The 20,147-nt window shown below is 35.9% G+C and overlaps 1 protein-coding gene across 1 annotated transcript in view; it reads left to right on the top strand.

The window, feature by feature from the left end:
- Positions 1–20,147, top strand: part of SCPEP1 (serine carboxypeptidase 1) — a 31,134-nt gene that overhangs the window by 7,428 nt on the left and 3,559 nt on the right. The window contains exons 3-12 of the mRNA XM_051994235.1: positions 1,793–1,882; positions 3,050–3,205; positions 4,137–4,211; positions 8,185–8,257; positions 10,273–10,310; positions 12,005–12,133; positions 12,245–12,338; positions 13,630–13,743; positions 16,559–16,696; positions 18,017–18,180. Of these exons, the coding sequence (XP_051850195.1) occupies positions 1,793–1,882; positions 3,050–3,205; positions 4,137–4,211; positions 8,185–8,257; positions 10,273–10,310; positions 12,005–12,133; positions 12,245–12,338; positions 13,630–13,743; positions 16,559–16,696; positions 18,017–18,180 (1,071 nt within the window). The remainder of the gene's footprint in view (positions 1–1,792; positions 1,883–3,049; positions 3,206–4,136; positions 4,212–8,184; positions 8,258–10,272; positions 10,311–12,004; positions 12,134–12,244; positions 12,339–13,629; positions 13,744–16,558; positions 16,697–18,016; positions 18,181–20,147) is intronic.

Genomic DNA, 20,147 nt, shown 5'->3' with positions numbered 1-20,147 from the left:
TGATTAAAGTTCTGCCTAGTTCTGAGATTCTAGAATCATGTAACATTGTAGCATCACTGAAATACTAGTTTTTATTAAAAATATTTAACAGTTTTAGACTCATTGCACAACAGGCATCTGCTGGAGTGTCAGTGTTCTATTTATTCCTTTCCACTGAGGAGGAGTCAAAAATGAGTCAGATGTTGCATCTGGATTACTGGCAGGGTGATAATGCTCTTGATAGAAATGGGAAAATTAGGAATAGGGGTTGATTTGGAAGGAAAGATGATGAATTATCTAGACATATAAAGTTTGAGATGTCTATGGAATATCCAAAGGGAAACGCCCAACAGACTATTGAACCCATTTTATCACAGCTCTCCCATGTTCTGGAATCCCTTCAGCAGTTCACAATCACTTTTGTCAACAAGGTTTTTTCATTGTAAAGGTATGACTCCAAAGGTAATATAGTGGAAAGAACAATGGGCTTTGTGTTAGACTTTTGCTTGCAATAAAATTGGAACTTCCTAGGGCAGGATATATAGGATAATATGTCAGCTGCATACCGGAGCATTGCTACTGATTTGACTGTGAAATTTGGGGATAATCAATTAACTTGTTGGAGCCCCATTTTCCTTCCCTTTTGAATGAGAGAATTGAACTAGTTCCTTTCTAATATCCATCTCAGGTCTTAAAACTATATGCTTACTCATGGTCATGCAGTAATGAAGTACTAGTTCTATTTGGAGCCCATAGCTCTGGGGAGCCCTAATAAATATTTAGGGTCTTCTCTTTTCTTAAAATAAAATTAGCATTAAGATATATTAATTTGGGCAGCTAGGTGGCTCAGTGGATAGAGAGCACCAGCCCTGAAGTCAGGAGGACCTGAGTTCAAATCTGATCTCAGACACTTAACCCTTCCTAACTGTGTGATCCTGGGCAAGTCACTTAACTCCAATTGTCACAACAACAACAAAAAAAAATTCATTTTTTGAACCTAGTTGTTTCCATTGCAATATGTATTTTTTTTTTAAAGGGAAGAGAAGAAGATAGCTCTCTCTTTATTTTTATTTTTTTTAATTAAAGCTTTTTATTTTCAAAACATATGCATGGATAATTCTTCAGCATTAACCCTTACAAAGTCTTGTGTTCCAGTTTTCCTCCCCTTGCTCCGTCCCTAGATGGCAAGTAGTCCAACATATGTTAAACATGGTAGAAATATATGCTAAATCCAGCATATGCATACATATTTATGCAATTGTCTTGCTGTACAAGAAAAATCAAATCAAACTAGAAAAAAACATGAGAAAGAAAATAAAATGCAAGCAAACAACATTTAAAAGAGTGAAAATTCTAAATTGTGAACCACACTCTGTTCCCACAGTCTTCTCTCTGGATGTGGATGGCTCTCTTCATCAAAAAATCATTGGAATTGGTCTGAATCATCTCATTGTTGAAGAGAGTCATGTCCATCAGAATTGATCATCGTATAATCGTGTTGTATACAATGATCTCCTGGTTCTGCTTATTTCACTTAACATCAGTTCATATATGTAATTTTTTTAAAAAAAGTTATTGATATCTTCATTTTTTAATACATCCCTCTCCATTTTCTTCCCTTGTCACAAAGAATATGAAAGAAAAGAGATAGAGCAGTTCAGCAAAACGAATCAATATATCAGCTAGACCTGACTGTACTTACAATATACTATACCCATAGTTCTCTATCTCCCAACTTTGCCTTCTTCTTATTTACATTGTTGTATTTTTCATTGATTTATATATTCTTTTATTTTCTATTTATTTGTTACAGGGGGGTCCAGGAGGTTCCAGCACTGGATTTGGAAATTTTGAGGAAATTGGTCCCCTCGATGATGAACTCAAACCAAGGAAAACTACTTGGGTATGATAAAGATTATTGTGATCTGTTATTGTTCAGTTATTTCAGTTGTGTCTAACTGCTCTTGACCTTATTTGGAGCTTTTTCATCATAGATACTGAAGTAGTTTGCCATTTCCTTCCCTAGTTTATTTTATTGATAAGAACTTGAGACAAACAATATAGATTTGAACTCAGGAAGATAAGTCTTCTTGACTCCGGGCTCATCACACTATCCATTTTGCAACCTGGCTGCCCATTGATCTGATTTAGTCTCACCTTATTTGTAATCAAGCAGTTGAAATGGAAATCTCAGCATGTAATTTTAAATCCTTCAGACACTGAAATGACTTAGTGAATCTTAATATGCATTCCTACTGATATTTTATTATAGGACAGTTCTCTGATGGTAAAGGCAGTTTTTCCCCCCTTCTAATACTTAGAGGATCATTTTTACTTTCTTCCCAAGTCCTTCAGAGGCAGCATGGTGCTGTGAAAAGAAAGAATAATGTAAATGGGATGGAATTTCAGGTCAGCTCATTTGCTCATTGGTTATGTGATTTTAAGTATGTAGCCACCCTTCATTCTAGGCCTGAACTTTCACAAGTATAACCTATGGGGCTTAGATTTGGGTATCTCAGATTTCAGCCAGCTTCAAATCTCAGATTCAGCCAAGAATCTTTAGAAATGTCTTAGAGCATCCTGATTAATCGGAGTCTGAATCTGGAAGGCAGGAGGCAAAGGTGGGAGATGAGCAGCTAGTCCTTGTATATGTCACCACTGCTCTGAAATCACTGGTCAGACTGGCTCAGCACAATTTCACATGGATCTTATCAGGTATTCTCTGCCACTTAGTATTTGTGTGGTTCCGGGGGAATCACCCAGCCTCTCTGGGGCTCCCTCTTCTCTTGTGTAAAATAAAGGTGGCAGACTGGATGACCTCAGTGTCAGCAAATCCATGACTCTGATCTGGGCTATTCCAAGGGGTACAATCTTACATTAATTTCCTTCTCTCCCCACTCACATCCACCTGATGTTGCTGGGGGGAAAATCCCAACATCCTAATTATGAGATCTCAGCTCAGTGAGGATGATTCATGATGAATCACACTTTTCATGGGGTGCTGGCTGTTCAGAAAATATTCTGTTTGGTTCATGGTCTTTGCTGTTCATCTTTTCTCTTGGACATACAGCTACAATCAGCCAGCCTTCTGTTTGTGGATAACCCAGTGGGCACTGGATATAGCTTTGTAAATCAGAGTGACGCATATGCCACAAATCTTGACATGGTGGCTTCTGACATGCTGGTTCTCCTGCAAAATTTTTTCGATTCTCGGCCAGAATTCAAGGTAAGCAAAGATCTGTACTCTGAAGCAAAGATCAACTCTGATACAAGTGGAAGCAACATAGCTTTTCTCAGAACAAATATGTCTTTCCTTGGGGATGAATTTTTGAAACACCCAATCCTGTGACATAGTTTGAGGCTAATTTCTGCAAAGATTAGAATATCAGTTATTGTTAAAATTGACATTAGCTTGACTCAACTCTGCACCCTAATCAGGTTTTGATTGCACCTTAATTAGGACTCAGAAGAAACCATAGCAACTTTGTTTTGCCTAACACACATTGTGAAGTAGAATGGACTTTGCTCATTGAAAAAACCTTTGGATATGAACAAATGTGAAAAAAACTCATTCCCTGCAGAAAAGAAAGACAAACTCCTTGGAGATGCAGATTTTTTCTTCTGATTTCATTATGTTTTTAAGCAGTGACAAAAGCCCACTTTAAAATCTTTCCTGAGAAAAAATAAGGAATCTATAGGGGAAAGTTATTATTAATCTAATACTCTCTAATGGCTGTAATCTCACTTTGACTGTTCTTTTTTCTAGTTTGACAATATCTTTTGTGAATATGTTTACTAATGTTTTTGGAATTTTTATTGATGATTTTAGGCAGAAAAACTGCATGAAGATTAGAAAAAACCTATAACAAAAAAGTAAAAGCTTATGGGACTTAATTACAATTATTTCTGAATCCCGAAATAAATTTTTGATCTCTAGCATTTTATATTACCTTTTTATTTTTGATGATTCTATGAAATATACAAAGGAGAAAATAAATGTTCTTAATCATTCAGCATGCTAAAAAACTATGAAGTAAAGAAACAAATCACAGAATGATACAGTAAAAAGCATATTTTAATAAAATAATTACATCTTATGCAACTAAAAAAAAAGACTTATGGAATTTTTACTTTTCTACAATTTTTTTCTCTGCTAGACTATTCCATTCTACATTTTCTCAGAATCCTATGGAGGGAAGATGGCTGCTGGGATTTCCCTAGAGCTTTACAAGGTAAAGGGAGAAGGCTTGGCTTTTGGTTCCTGGCAGGTGCTTAAGGAGGATGCACTTTGCATACTATTTTGAAACTTGATGTGTCTTCATTGAATGGTTGAGAGAATTCTATGGGCTAGGAACCTGAACTCTTGTTTCCATTCCACTATGTGATTGTAGGATAAGTCATTTACCTCTCTGGGCCTCAGTTTCCTTATCTGCAGAATGGGAATCATCTTTATACCCCATGCATATTATGCATATATCAAGGACACCTGAAGAGCTTAGAGCTCTTCTGAAGAAAGGTGCCCTATAAATTAAACTATTTCATCATTGTTACCAATGAAGCATTTCAGTACAATCACTTAAACCAGTATTTGCTAATAGGTATATGTTTTGTATACCCATGTTTTCTCCCTCAGTAAAAAAGAAGTTCCTGGAGAGTAGAGCCATTTTTTCCTTTGTAATCCATAGCATGCTGGTTACCAGTAAGTGCTTACTAAATACTTATTGGTTGGTTGATTAATCAATCTAGTTTTTTCTTTAAACATTTTTTAGAATCAGTCATACAATGGAAAGGAACCGGAATTTTATATTTTAAACACTTTTTTAATATCATAGTCAAAATGGCATAGTACCCTAAATAATTAATAATGTTGCTTAATGTTTTCTAATCTTGATATTATGATAGGGATCAACAAACATGAGCATTTCCTGTATCAAGAAGAAAAAGAAAAAGAGAATTACATATAAAATTGTAAATTTCTACTACCTACAGCCCATGGAGTTTTTGTTTTTTAATATGTTTTTTTTTTATTTAACATGGTGATTCTAACAATTCTAATCTAAATGTCTCTCTTCTCTCTGGACCTTTCCTCTGCTCTCTTCACTTTTTAAAAAAATGATTCATCAGTACCTTTTTCTCTTGATTTTTTCTTTTTTTTTAAGTATCACTGTCACTATTCCCTCTTCTTTTAGTTTTTCCCTCTTCCCCCAAATGTTTTTCCTTATAACAAATAAGTAGAGTCCCATAAAACCAGTCCATACACTGTAGTTCAAAATGTTTGTCTCAATTCGCCACTAACGAAGAGGAAATTAGAGCAATAATTAGGAGTTACTTTGCCCAACTTTATGCCTGTAAATTCGACAACTTAAATGAAATAGAAGAATACCTCCAAAAATATAGCTTGCCCAAACTAACAGAGGAAGAAGTAAATATCCTAAACAGTCCCATCTCAGAAAAAGAAATAGAACAAAATGTTTGTCTCATTCTATACCAGTCATTCATCATATCTTAAGTCAGTCTTCTGGAGACATAATTAGGCACTGGATCATAGATAATAATACGGTTTTTTTTTAACCATGTTATAATCAGAGGATAAATTATTCATTTATTCAATTTTTCTCATTTCATTACTTTATATCAGTTCACAAAACTCCTCCCAGGTTCTGTGAATATTCTATTACTTTCACATACCATAATTTGTTCATGCCTTCCCCAACTGGTGGGCACCCTTTAAAAGTTTCCAGTACTTGTTACTATTACAAAAGTCCTGCAATTTATTTATTTATTTATTGTGTGTGTGTGTGTGTGTGTGTGTGTGTGTATGTGTGTGTATGTGAGTCCTTTCCCTCTATCTTTGACATCTGGAGAGTATATGAAAAATAGTGGTGTTTCTGGTCAAATGGTTGTACACAGTTTAGTGATATTTTAGTCTAGTTCCAGTATACTTTACAAAATGGTTACACTATATTACAGTGCTACCAGTAGTGCCTTAATGGACCTGTTCTCACATAGTATCTCTAATATTTGTCATTTTCCCATTTTGATCATCTTTGCCAATCTTATGGGTATGAAGTAGAACCTCAGAGTTGTTTAAATTTGCATTTCCCTAAGTATTAGAATTGGGAGCATTTTTTCCATATGATTATTAATAACTTGAAGTTCTTTTGAGAACTACCTGCATATTCTTTGGCCATTTAACTACTGGAGAGCAGATTTTTTTTCTTACATATTTATAGCAATTTCCTATGAGAGTGTCCAAAATTCTTCATGCAATATATGTAACTTAAAACTGAACTAGGACACTGCATATATCTTGAATACTGGACCTTTAACAGAAAAGTATACCACAAATATTTTCCCCCCAATTTCCTTTTTTTTCCTTATCCTAACTGCATTAATTTTGTTTGTGTGAAAACTTTTCAATTTTATATGAACAAAACTGACTCTCTTTTCCCTCACGATTTTCTCTGTCCCATATGTGTTTATTTAAAAGCTGTTCCCTCTATTTTTAAAATTCTATTTTATTTTACTTACAGTTCTAGATTTTCTTCCTTACTCCAAACCTCCCCCACCTATTGAGAAGGCAAGAAATACAATATTCATTAGACATAGTAAAACATATTTCTCCATTAACCATATTAAAAGGAAGAATAGGAGAGGGAAGGGAAAAAAAGAAGGGAAGGAGGAAGGAAGAAAGGAACCGAGCATTTGTAATTATACTTTAGATGATTGGGTTTGAACCCACATCTCCCTCACTCCAAGTCCAGCCTCTTTGTTAGACTGGTTCTTTCGCTATCCAGTGCTAGTATCTGTGATTCATTGGTGTAGATGCTTCAGCCATCAAGGTGGTTTTCATAACTTTCTGTTGCTGGACAATTACCCTTCAGGCAGGCTTGGTGCTGAGCTCTCTGATCTTCGCCAGACCAGTTCTCAGGTGATCCATGTACATCCATGGCTGGGCCCAGCCTGGAAGGCTCTCCTTAGCCTTTGCCAGCAGCTCCTCCCCACAGTGAAGTGTCAGAAAAGAATCGCAGTGAAGGCTTGCCACCCTCATCACTCCTTCACAGTGATAATTACAGCTTATATTTACAGGGTATCTTCTAACAACAGCAATATATTTTACAAACTGTTTCATATATACATTACCTCTTTCAATCCCTGCAGCCACCCATAAAGTAAGCAGTACAAATGTTGTTTTATAGAATAGGAAACTGAGGCTCAAAAGAGATAAAGTAAAGTCCCCTAAGTTGTAGGACCTGGATTCACCCTCAGTTCTTCTCAAGTCAGCATTCTTTTCACTACATCTTAGCTCCTGCATGAATGTCCATCAGATTTATCCATTGGCATTTATGAAGCACTTACATACCCAGCACTGGCCAGGCTTTGGGGATACAAATACAATTCCTATTCTCAAGGAACTTGCATTCAGTTGGGAGATAAGACATTTAAGTGTATGGAAAATAAATCCATTGTCATTTAACACAGGGTAGTAAGAGAAGGAGGGCATTAGTGATGGGAGGATCAGGAAATGTCATAGGATGCTGTGCTTGTTTGTAGCTGCAAAAAAAGAGAGAGGCAAAAGCAAAGAAAAAATTTTATGTACTTAATGGGAGAGGATAAAGACTTCTTTCTCGTCTTCTACCTAAGAAGGGACGACTGGATTTAAAATTTGCCTGAATATGAGAAAGAATATGAGAAAGATCTGCTGGAAAGGATAAGGTCATCTAGACCAGGGCTTAAACTTTTTCTGTTCCCGACCCTTTTTCACCCAAGAAATATTTATGTGATCCCAGTCATATAGGTATACAAATCAAACATTTGCTGATAATATATTATAAATTTATTTTAAAACAATTCTTTGGTATACATGTAATTTTACTATTTATTAAAGACAAGAGCAAATTTGCATACTAAGGAGATGAATATGCTTATTCATTTTTACATAAAGAATGAAATCTTGGTGGAACATGTGATGCTTTTTACTGTTGCCAAATATTTTGCAGCACCCACATTTAGTTACATGATCCCAGATAGCATCGCTACCCAGTTTATGAAACTTTGAACTAGTACAGCCCATTTATTCACTTTACAGTTAACAAAACTGAGGCCCAGAGAAGTTAAGTGGTTTGCATACGTTCTTTCAGAGAGTAGCCAAGACATTCTGAACCAAGATTTGGCCTCTGGCACTTATATATTTTCTTCCCTCAGGCTATCCAAAAAGGGAGTATAACATGCAATTTTGCTGGTGTTACCCTGGGTGATTCCTGGATATCTCCTGTAGGTAAGGTTTCTCCCCCATTTCCCATGTCATAAATTTTTAGTTGTGTTTCAAGCCCATAACTAGCATGATATCCTGATTCTGATTCTTGAAGAGGATAGCAGCTTTTGACCCATTGTCCTCTTTCTCCAATATTAAAAAGTCTTCCAGAGCTGCACAAGATGCCTTGGAACAGAAATTTCCATTTGTTTTAGAAATTGCTGCTTAGATGCATATTATAACAGATGATCTTTTTTCATCCTTCCCTTTATTAGCTTCCTTGTCCGCAAGTCACAAAAGTCACAAAAAAGTTAGCTCATTTTATATTTAATTTGAATACTGAAGAATTGGAAGTGTGGTTTCTAGAGTTTGTAGCAAATAGATTTTGGTTTAATGCTCTTCATATCCCTCCTATTACTCAGGCTGTCGTAAGAAAATATAGCAAATTCACTTAAAAGATAGCTTTATGGTTTTATATAGGGACTCTATATGTTTTGAATAATGAGTCATTCTTTACCCTTATATTTGCCATTTATGAAATAGAATGAAAAATCACATGAAATGAACTGTGAATCACCACTAAGAACTATTGCTTTTTATTTTTCATTTGGAACTTCAGCTCTTAAAAGGCAATTAAGCTTTGGTGACCTTAAAGTATGCCTAAGACCTGAAGGGCTTCCTGCTTGATCATAGAACTTTTGAATAAAAGGCATCTCAGAGATCATCTAGAACAGTTTGCAACCCACAACACTATACCTCTGGACATTTCCAGTGATGCTTTCAAGACATCCCATTCTACTGCTGGATAGCTCCAGTTGTAGAAAATTTATTCTTTTTTGAACTAAACTCTTCCAGCTTTAAGCTACTATCTGTTTTTACTGATTGTACTTTCTAGAACTACATAGAGGGATTGATTTAGAATCTAATTAGAGGGATTAGAATCCCCTAATATCATTTCTCCATGACTGTTCTTCAGCTATTTGAAGATGACAATCACATAGTTGCCTTTTTCTCCTTTCCCCTTCCTTATATTTCTCCCAAAGTGGCTCTCTAGCAGGTCCTCAAATAACAAGGTCTTTAGTTTATTGCCTAAAATCTAGCACTTAGACTCAAGACAATTCCAGAGAGTTATGGAGACTGAATGGAGATCAAAGTATAGTATTTTCACCTTTTTATTGTTGTTTACTAGCTTGTTTTTTTTTTTCTTTCTTGTGTTTTTTCCCCCTTTTGATCTAATTGTTCTTGTGTAACATGACAAATATAAAAATACATTTAGAAGAATTGCACATGTTACTTGCTGTCTATGGGAGGGGAAGGGAGGAAGAAAAATTGGAACACAAGGATTTGCAAAGATGTATATTAAAACATCTTTGCACATATTTGGAAAAATTAAAAGGTATTTAAAAAATACCTACTATTGGACCCAATATTCTAGATGTGCATAATATAGCAGGGAATTTTCTTAGACACTAACTCTTTGGATTTCCTGAAAGATTTGTTTATTCTTCCTGTTAATGTAAAAGCACAAAAAGCAAAACAAATCAAACAGTTTGCAAAGCGAATGTCAGTCATTTTGGTGTTTTGTTAAATCTGCCCTCAGCCTTTCTTAATTAATTCATTCTCTGAAACAGTAGCCTTGGAAAGTAGGGAACAAACAGGATATAAGTCAAGCATGTGGGGATGAGCAAGTATTTAAAACAATTAGAAGACTGGGAAATAGGCAGAGAAGCCACAATCTACTTGTCAACTACCTTCCTATAGAGATACTTAATTATTTATGACCATGTTTATTAAAATGTGCAATTAACTTCTACTCAGCTTTGGAGCATGCAACACACCCTATCCTCATCTTCTAACCACAGAGAAATTCATGAGTATCACAGGGAGTATGATTCTAAGTTAAGGAGACAGGAAGTTATGAAATAAACACTTCAAAATTCTGTTTAGGGGTGTAAGGTTAATTTTGTTTTTTTCTCTTGAAAACAAAGCTATAACATAAACCTACTTTATTCATTCTGGATATATGTGATTCTTTTTAGATTCTGTGCTTTCCTGGGGACCTTATTTATATAGCATGGTAAGTATTACTTCTTTCATTTTCTTCATTATGTCTACCAACTAAATTCCTTCAATTGGAAATATTAAACTCTGGATTTGTGATTGTATTGAATTTTCTTTAAATTTCCATTTCTTTTATCAACCTGACAGCAAGTGTATTTAATTATCCTCAGGGACTAAAAGAGATTGGTGATTCCTTTGTTTTTAGTGAACAACCAGCCTCCTGGATGCATTAGTAAATAAATCAAATTTATCATTTTCCCAGTCCTATGAACCACTTTTCTTGCTTTAATAGTCCTTGATTGAAGGCAGATGTTATCAGTTAAATACACTTAACTTATTTTACATTAAAATTCTTTCCTTGAAAGAGTTTTCTTTAATTGATGCCCTTTATTTTTACACTATAGTCATATGTGGGAAGAAGCTTCTCCCATTCCTCTGCTGCTACTATCACCCCCAAGCCCATATTAAAGTCTCTCTAATATCTAAGAAGAAACCGTTAAACAAAAACAACCAAAACACTGAACCTTCCCATTGATAATGACATGTAGTCTTGTGCTCTCTATATCCTTCTACTTCTTTGAAGGGGAAGGGAACATGTTATATGATCGGTGGGAGGAATCAAGAAGTTCCTTTTAGTGTTTGTTTCATTTAGATTATTTTAGTCATTGTATATATTTTCTTGGTTCTTTTTTACTTTTCCTCTGTGTTAGATCATCAAAGTGTGCCCATGTCTCTCTGAATTCTAGAATTTAATCATTTTTCATGGCAGGATAATATTGCATTATCTTTATGTGTCCCAGCTCATTTAGTTATTTTCCAATTAGCAGGCTCTCACTTTGTATCCAGTTCTTTACCACATAGAAAAATGCAGTTATGAATACTTTGGTATATGTTGTCTTTGTATTCACAGTGCTTATCCCTATGTCTGAAATGAAGCAAAGGAAATTTAACAAATTGCTTGTTGAGTGACTAGCTTTGACCTACTCGGGATATATACTTCAGTAGTGAGATCTAGATTAAAGGATATGAACAATTTAGTAATTTTCCTTAAATAATTCCAAATAGTTTTCTGGAATGTTGGACCAATTCACAGTTCTACCAATTCTATTTTCCCAAAGACTCTCTAATATTTAACTATTTCCTTTTTTTTTTTTTTTGGTCACATTGTCATTTTTTAAAAATGTGAAGTAAAAACTCAGAATTATTTTAAATTACATTTCTGTTATTAGTGAATCAAAGAATTTTTTGCATCACTATTTAACTTTTCTTCTTTTGGAAACTTTATTCATATGCTTTCATCACGTTTATCTTGGATGTTAAAACTCTTATCAGTAACATTTGACATGAAAATTTCTTCCCATTCAACAATTTCTCTTTCCATTGCATTTTATTTTGTGTGTGGGTGGGTGTGTGTATATATGTATGTATGTGTGTGTACTCTATTATTTCTTCCCCCAACCACAGATCTTAATAATACCTTCTTCTATTCTCTATTATTTTTGTAAAAAATATAACATTTTATATTTAAGTATCTTTATTCTCCCCGCTCCAAATTCCAGACAATTGCTTAATATTTATTTTTTACATTTTTATTTTACTATGATAAATAAGATCTTCTGTGAGATCAACAGAATCCTCATTCCCAGAGCATAACAAAGGTTAGGCTTTTAAATTAACAGTGCTCTTTTCCCTCTCTTTTTTGTATTCTAGTCTCTCCTAGATGACAGAAGTCTAATAGAGTTGACAAAAATTGGAGAGAAACTTCTAGATGCTATGAATAAGGGACTATATGAATGGGCTACCCAGCTGTGGGCAGATGCAGAAACACTTGTGGAACAGGTGAGAAATCTGTTTATGGATAAAATAAGCTATCAGACACAGACTCAGGATCTAAAGAAAAAAAACTACAACAAATAAGTAAGAGTAGCATGATTTCTAATTTAATTTCAGGACACAGATGGAGTGAACTTTTACAACATTTTAAATAAAAATCCCCCTGAGTTGGCAAAGAAGATGAGCCAAGAATTCACCCAGCATCATCTAGGTGAGTTAGGCCTGGTGACCTTAGAGCATACATACCTTGAAAAAGTACCCAGAGACTGTTTTTGTCTTCTTTGTGTCCCTAACTTATAGTAGAGTGCCTGGCATTCAGTACTTATTTAATAATGTTTGTTGATTCATTGGCTGATAGTTTAGTATTGCAATGGGAAATACACTTGGAAAATTGCTGTCTGCTTTAAGCCCATTATTATTTACTCTTTATCTAGCTCAAATGTTGTATTAATGCACAATTTCCAAGCTGAAAGTACATTTCAATTGAGTTCTCACCTCTTTGAAAATTAATTGAATTTATAGGTCTGCTATTTTTGCTAATTCTTTTTGCTTCCATTTGTATCCCCAATGCTTAATACAGTGCCTGACACATAGTAAGTACTTAATAAATGCCCCCTGAATTGGCTTTTGGCATAAGACTGTAGCCTCCTCTGCCTCAGGCAGTCTGCCTCCATAATTAACTAGTAAGGACTCAAGTCCAGGATTTAGCCACGTACTGAATCTGACCTCATAGTTTTTTTTTTTTTTTTTTTTTTTTTTTTTAACTACATTTCATTCCATTCTGGTATATAGTATGTATGGGTACACATACAGCCTTATGTGGTGCTCAGGGTCTGACTTCCTGCCCCCTTTGCCAGGGCTCCCAAACTCTGCACAGGCACTAGTACCCACTAACTTAGACTTTTCCCAGAGTATCTCTGCTATTAACTTTCTGATCTCCTAAGAACACATACACAAGCAGAACCTTCTCACTACAGCTGCTGAGATTCTTTCTGTTCTCTTCCATTCAGAGATCTTCCAAATTCCAGTCAGCACATACCAGCTTCTAGGCTATTTTCTGATGCTCCTCAATATCCCCATGGATTGCAGATCCTCTCTTCCTCAATTACTTTCCACAAATGTCCCTCAGTGGGGCAGCCACTTGTCTTTTCTCCTTCCAACCCCACAGCATCCCTGTTCCTAACTTCAGTTCTCTTTGAGCTTTATAAACAAAGGAATGGAGTTCACTTTCCAAAAGTTACAAACTAGCTCCACTTTCACCTTGTATTTCTTTGCGGGACAGCCAAGATACTCCTTTTACAAGCATAACTCCTTTCACCAAAATTCTAACCCTACCATGACAGTGTCTCTGAAACTATGAAATTTTTTATATTGATGTCTGCAACTTGATATTTCGAGTAATTTCACCTTGGAGTCTTTGTAAGAAAGAGGCTGTCATACAATTTTTTTTCTTTTGGATTTCTTTTCAATCCAGTGATTAATGCAAACTGGTTCTGTTTCAGCTCGACTTGATCATCGCCATGTGAGACAGCTACACAACAATAAATTAAGTGCACTCATGAATGGACCCATCAGAAAGAAGCTTGGAATCATTCCAGATTCCGTCACGTGGGGAGGTACTAGTTTGTATTATTAGGTTCTGTTTGTAGAGAGTTTTGAAGAAGATAACTTACACTTATGTTTATGAACTTTAAGATTTGCAGTAAAGGTTTTCTTTCATATTTTATTAATGCTTTTTTTAAAATTCCCAATATCCTCCCCCAACTTTGAACCTGCTTTTGCAACAAAGCAATAAGAAATACAGGTTGAGAAATTAATCAAATCTGGCCTTTATTTGCAACATTCCGATACCTGGAGGTTCCTACCTCTACTGAGAAAAGGGATGAGTAACATGTTCTCCTTTCTTCAAAATAATTTAGCACGTTTTTAATATTATTTTCTCTATTATTATATTGCTATGTATGTTGTTTTTGTGATTGTGCTTTCTTGACTTCATAAAAGTCTTGCCACATCTATCTGAATTTCTCATACTTCTTATTTCTTATGGCATGATGATATTCCGTTACATTCATGTGCCACAATTCATTTAATTGTCCCCCAACTTGTGGGAAACCCCTTTGTTTCCAGTGTATTTGCTAACATAAAGTATGTTACCACAGGTGAATTTTTTTTTCATGTGCTTTTCTTTCTATAATTGCCCTTCTTAGAGCATATGCTCCTAGTGAGAACTTGGAGACAAATGGTAGGAACAATTTCATCATTTTTCTTGCATAATTTCATATTTTTGTTTAGACCAACTTGTTACTGCACCAAACTTGCACCAAAAGTGGATCAGTATGCCTTTTTTCCTCCAACATGGATTGAGTCTATTCTTTATCATATTTGTTAATTTATGGCAGATAAGGTAAAACTTGAGTTGTTTTAATATATATTTCTCTTATTAAGGCCTTGGAGCATTTTTTCTTATAATTATCATTTGCATTTCTGCTGTAAATTCTCTATTCAGATCTTTTGATTACTTATCATGGTCTTCATCTTATATCTGTGTCCATTGTCTATGTGTCTTAGATAAGCTTTGATCAGTAATATTTGATACAGAGGTAAAGATTCTTTTCCCCACTTGACATCCTCCCTCCCAGCATTTATCACAGTGCCTAGCTCATGATAGGCATTTAAAATACTTGTTGACTTTTTATCCTAGCTGCATTGATTCCACACACAAAAGCATTTTGATTTTATACCAGCAAAATTGTCTATTTTATCTCTTATGACCACCTCCTTGGCTAAGAATTTTACCCCAAGCCATTGATGTGAAAGTTTCTTTCTTCCCCCCTTTTATGATGTGATCTTTTTTATTTAGGTCAAGTAGCTATTTGGAAGTTATTGTGATATATAGGGTAAATGTTGATTTAAATGTAATTTTTCTGCTAAATTGCTTTCAAGTTTTGCCAGCAGTTCTTGTTATAATATTTTGCCCAGTCATTTATCTTCTTGGGTTTATCAAAGTAACGATGACATTTTTGTTCTTCTTTTTCTCCTCCTCTTCCTCCTTTTTCTTCTTTTACTTCTCCTCTTTCTTCTTTTTCCTTTTTCTGCCTCCTCTTCCTCCTTTCTTTGTAAAACTTTGTGACATAAATTGTACAGCTATTTCTTTAGAAAAATTCCTTAAAAGGGCTGATAATCAGAATGGTGTGTATTTTTATAGTGCTTTGTTTAAAAATGGGGGTGAGGAATGTCTGGCCATAAAGGCCGAGAAATCATTGATCTGGCCCTTCCAAGGCAAGAACAAGTGACAGCAACCTCCAAATGCTTGAGTTCTTTACATTGAAAATTTTGTATAACTCACAAATATCCAAATGGCTCACAGCAGGAAAAAAGATTCCCCACCCCTAGTTTATAAGAAGAAACTTTTTAAAAGTGCTTTCTTCTATCCATTCACTTTTTATCCTCTCAAACATGTAAGGAATTCCTTATCCTATATATAGATGGTGTATGAAGGCCCAGAGGATATAAATGATTTGCTTGGATCATACAGCTAGTGCTAGACCCTATTCTAGACCAAATGCAGTCTTTTCAATGCCCAAGGCTCTTTCTTATAGTCCATTTTGCCTCTGGAGATCATCATTGCCCCTTTCTAAACCTCTTCTTAAGGAGAAGCTATGGGTGAGGCTATATGAATTAGATTAGCTTGTTAAGGTTTTCTAGTGGTGGCTAGCACAAAATGACTTATGGAGACCTTGAAAGATCTGTCTTCTGAGGCAAACTGCTCTCCCCAGCTTTAGTTTCTCTGTAGAATAAGATGTCATGAAATCTGTCAAGTCATTACCAGGCATTTAGGTGAACAATGGCGGTGGTTCCTTTTATACTTGCCCATCCTTTCCTCCATCTTTGGTTATCACAGAGTTGCAGTACATCAGGACCAAGGCCAGATACCATGGCCTAAGAACTTAATCCTTCCATTCCCTCTACAACTGTTTTTCCAAATTTCAGCTGGTTAACTCTTAGACTGCTCATTATTTCAGCCTGCTCTCAGCCATAATTTACTCCCCAATACACCACCACACCCCTTCCAGTTCTTCAACCATAACGAAATCAATACTGGAAAAGGTGTGCCTTTCCACTGCCCGTAACTTTCCAAATCAAAATGCTCCTCTCCAGCTTAACCATTTCCTTGTATTAGAATCTCTCCATTAGATTGTAAACTCCTTAAAGGCAGGATTATTTTTGCACTTTTGTCATTTAATCCCCAAGCCTTAGCACTGTGTACAGTGTACATATAGGAAGCATTTAATAAGTGCTTATTCATGTATTAAATCAGGGCCTTTTTAACCAGTCATTTTGTCATGTTTTCAGTACTATTTTGTCATATACTCAATGACTTTATTCTGATTAACTCAAGTCTAATCTACTTTTTTCCTTTCTAATATGCAGAACAGGCAAGTTTAGTTTTCAAGAACATGCAGAACGACTTCATGAAGCCTGTGATTAACATTGTAGATGAACTGCTGGAAGCTGGGATCAATGTCACAATTTGCAACGGGCAATTAGATCTCATAGTGGACACCATGGGTAGGCAAGGTTGGGGAAGGTGGGGAGGGGAAAACAATGAAATCTCATAGTGGACACCCTGGTGGGGTATGGGTGGGATGAATGGGGAGGGGTTGATATTGCATCTTAGATTGCATAGCAATGATTGGGGAGGGTGGAGAGAAAGAGATAAAATAACCTGGAGAGAGTTTTATGAATTGGCCTTTAAACAAACAATGAAAATTCACAGAATAGGCAAATGGAAAAGATGACATTAAGTTTGTTGGGAAACTGGTTATCTGTTTTCTGTTGGATCTTCCCTCTCAGTTGGCTCTTAAACCTTGTGATGAAGGAATAGGACTACTTGTCTGTACTCCTTTCCTCTCCCCTCCAGTCTTTCAAGTCAAGTCAAAAAGCATTTTTTCAAGCAACTACTATGTGCCAAACACAATGGGCTACAAAGTAAACCCAGTTGTCAAGCATTAATGGGGAAGAAGGCAACTAGGAAAGTCTTACAGAGGTCTCACCTTCTGTAAGACTTAAAAGACACCAGGGCAGCTCAGAGGCAGAAGTGAGGAGAGGGGGCATTTCAGGTAAAGAGAACATCTACTGAGAACACAGCAAGTCAGGAGATGATATCTTCTGTGCAAGAAATGGGAAGGAGGTTGTGTGGTACACGGAAAGGAGCAGAATATGAATAGGTAGGAAGGGAGCAGCTTAGGAAGGACTTTAAGCACCAGACAAGATTTTACATATGATCTTGGAGGTGAAGGGGGCATTGAAGTTGAATGAATGGAAGGCAGAGATGAGAAAGGCATGGTCAGTTATGTGCTTTAGGCAAGTCCCTTGGGTAACTGAGTGGAAGATGGACTGAAGGGAAAGAAAAAGGGAGAAGTCAGGAAGTGTAAGGATGGATAGTATCTTGTTTCCACTCTCACTTTTTGTGGCCAACATCACTGATGGTAGAGAACATAAAGAAGAGTAAAGTGGAAGAAAATTGGAAAGATAGGAGGAGGTCAGGTGCCCCTTGATGGGAGAAGTGTCCGACAAACTACTATTTTCATTCCATCTGCCTGCTGTCTAGGTATGGGAGACAGCTGGCTGTACTGCTGCTATCACCCTATCCATATAGTTATTTATGGGAGTCTCTTAATACTATATCAAGTTGCTAGAGAAGCATTTGACTGTAGCAGTTTCACAAAAAAAATGAACACTTGTGCTTCTCTGCTGGTGCAAATAGAACTGGGTGACCCATGTCTATGGGTTATAGGCCCTTTGTAGCCAGTCACTGATGGTGATGGGAGAAGGTCTTGTTGGAGACAACTGATAACATCATTTCTTTGTCTTCCTCCTCACTGATAGGTCAGGAAGCATGGTTGCGTAAACTGAAGTGGCCTGAGCTTACTACTTTCAATCAGATGAAAAGGAAGCCTCTGTATGTTAATCCTGAGTCTTATGATACATCTGCTTTCTATAAGTCACACAAGAACCTCGCTTTCTACTGGATCCTCAAGGCTGGCCACATGGTAAGAAAAACACAGCTTTTTTCCAGATTGAAAAGCATGGCACTTTGGAGAAGCAGAAGCCCAGAAGGAGAAGGCTAGCCTTGGGCTCAGGAAATATAGGGCTTCAAATAGCTCCCCTGACGTGTGCTGGCTCAGAGACACAGGCCAAGCTCAGAATATCAGTTTTTTCTTATGGTAGGCATAACCCTTGTGCCTCCCTTATGGGAGGTTCAAATGACATAATGTGTGTTAACAGTTTTGCAAACCTTCAAATGCTCTGATAGGAGCAGCTATGCTAGCCTGAGCTATGTGTCTTTCTAAGGTAGATAAATGGTACAGTGGATTGAGTGCCAGACCTGGAGTCAGGAAGGCTTGAGTTCAAATCCAATCTTGCACGCTTATTAACTGTGTGACCCTGGGCAAGTCACTTAGCCCAGTTCCCTCATCTGTAAAATAAGTTAGAGAAGGAAATGGCAAACTTGCCAAGAAAACCCCAAATGGGATCATGAATATTTGGACATGATTGAAAATAATTGAAGAAGAACAAAACGTGTCTCTCTAAACTAATTAGTGCTAGGATTGGTGATGATTCATTTACTGAAATCTCACCATTAGAGAGTCATAATTGTTGAAACTAACAAGCCACTATATAAACCACCTGGTAGTTATATTAGTACTTTTTGTATATAGAGATGGATAGATAGATATAAACGTGCACCTGTTGTTTCTGGATAAAACAGACACTCCCAGAGAATTCATCTCAACGGTGCCTGACATGTAGTAGGCATTTAATAAATGCTTATTGATTGAGAAGGTGAATACAGTGGAATTGAGTAAATTCATGAAATCAAATACTTTCCTCCTAACTAAAATGTGTTATGTGCTGAGGGAATGGGAATTTGGGGTAGTTAAGGGGAAGAAGAACTGAGGGACACCAAAGAGAAGGAACTGGCCTGGGTAGGGAGGAGGAGTCCCAGGAGAATTTTAAGCATTGAGAATTCTTGGATGAAGAAATAAATTGCTGACCATTGTTGTAGGCTACAAAAGGAATCAACAGGCGGTGGATAAATTCAGCACAATTTATCACTGCTGCTGGGGGAAATCAAACAATATAAGTTATTATGAGTTTTTTACATGGAAAAGACATTAGGTACATGCAGACCAATTCAAATTTTTTCTAATTTTCCATTCCTTAAATTATTTCTATTGATTTTTCTTAAGATAATTTCTAGGTTTTCCATGACTTTTAAAATGGAACACTGAGTCTTCCCTCACATCCTTCCAAAAGTAGGAGGTTCTGCCATGGGAAATTTGACTTCAAGAATGCCCTAAGTATTATTTTAATGATTAATATCCTACTTTTTCATAGCATTCCTTTTGCCCTGACTGATATAATTTGAAAGTGATAGCATTAAAACATCAAGGTTAAATGCTACCCAGAGTGGTTTCAGAAAAACCTAGAAAAATTTATATAAACTGATATTAAGTGAATTGAGCAGAGCCAGAAGATCATAACTGTGCATAACTGTGTACCAACCTATGCTACAACTATTAACAGCAAAATTGTTCAATGATCAACTCTGAATGACTTAGCTATTCTCAGCTATACAGTGATTTAAGACAGTTCTGAAGAACTTGGAATGAAAAATACTGTCAACTTTCAGAGTAAGAACTGATGGAGTTTCATTGCAGATCAAAGCATACTTTTAAAACTTTTTCTTCAGTTTTTTTTTTTTTTTTTTTAAGGGGAAAGGTTGTTTTGTTTTTGTTGTCTGTGTTCTCGTTTTCAACATAGCTAATACGGAATATATATTTTTGCATGACTGCACATAATTTATATCAAAAGACTTTCCTTCCCAAGAAGGAGGAGGGTGAGAAGAAGAGAGGGAATTTGGAATTTAAAAATTATGAAAAACGAACATTAAAAGTTATTGAGAAAAATATAAACATTATTAAGAATAACAAATCAAATGCTACCCTAATATTAC

This window comes from Antechinus flavipes, chromosome 4 (assembly GCF_016432865.1).
Source record: "Antechinus flavipes isolate AdamAnt ecotype Samford, QLD, Australia chromosome 4, AdamAnt_v2, whole genome shotgun sequence".
NCBI classification, from domain to species: domain Eukaryota; kingdom Metazoa; phylum Chordata; class Mammalia; order Dasyuromorphia; family Dasyuridae; genus Antechinus; species Antechinus flavipes.
This window is presented reverse-complemented; position numbering and strand designations above follow the sequence as displayed.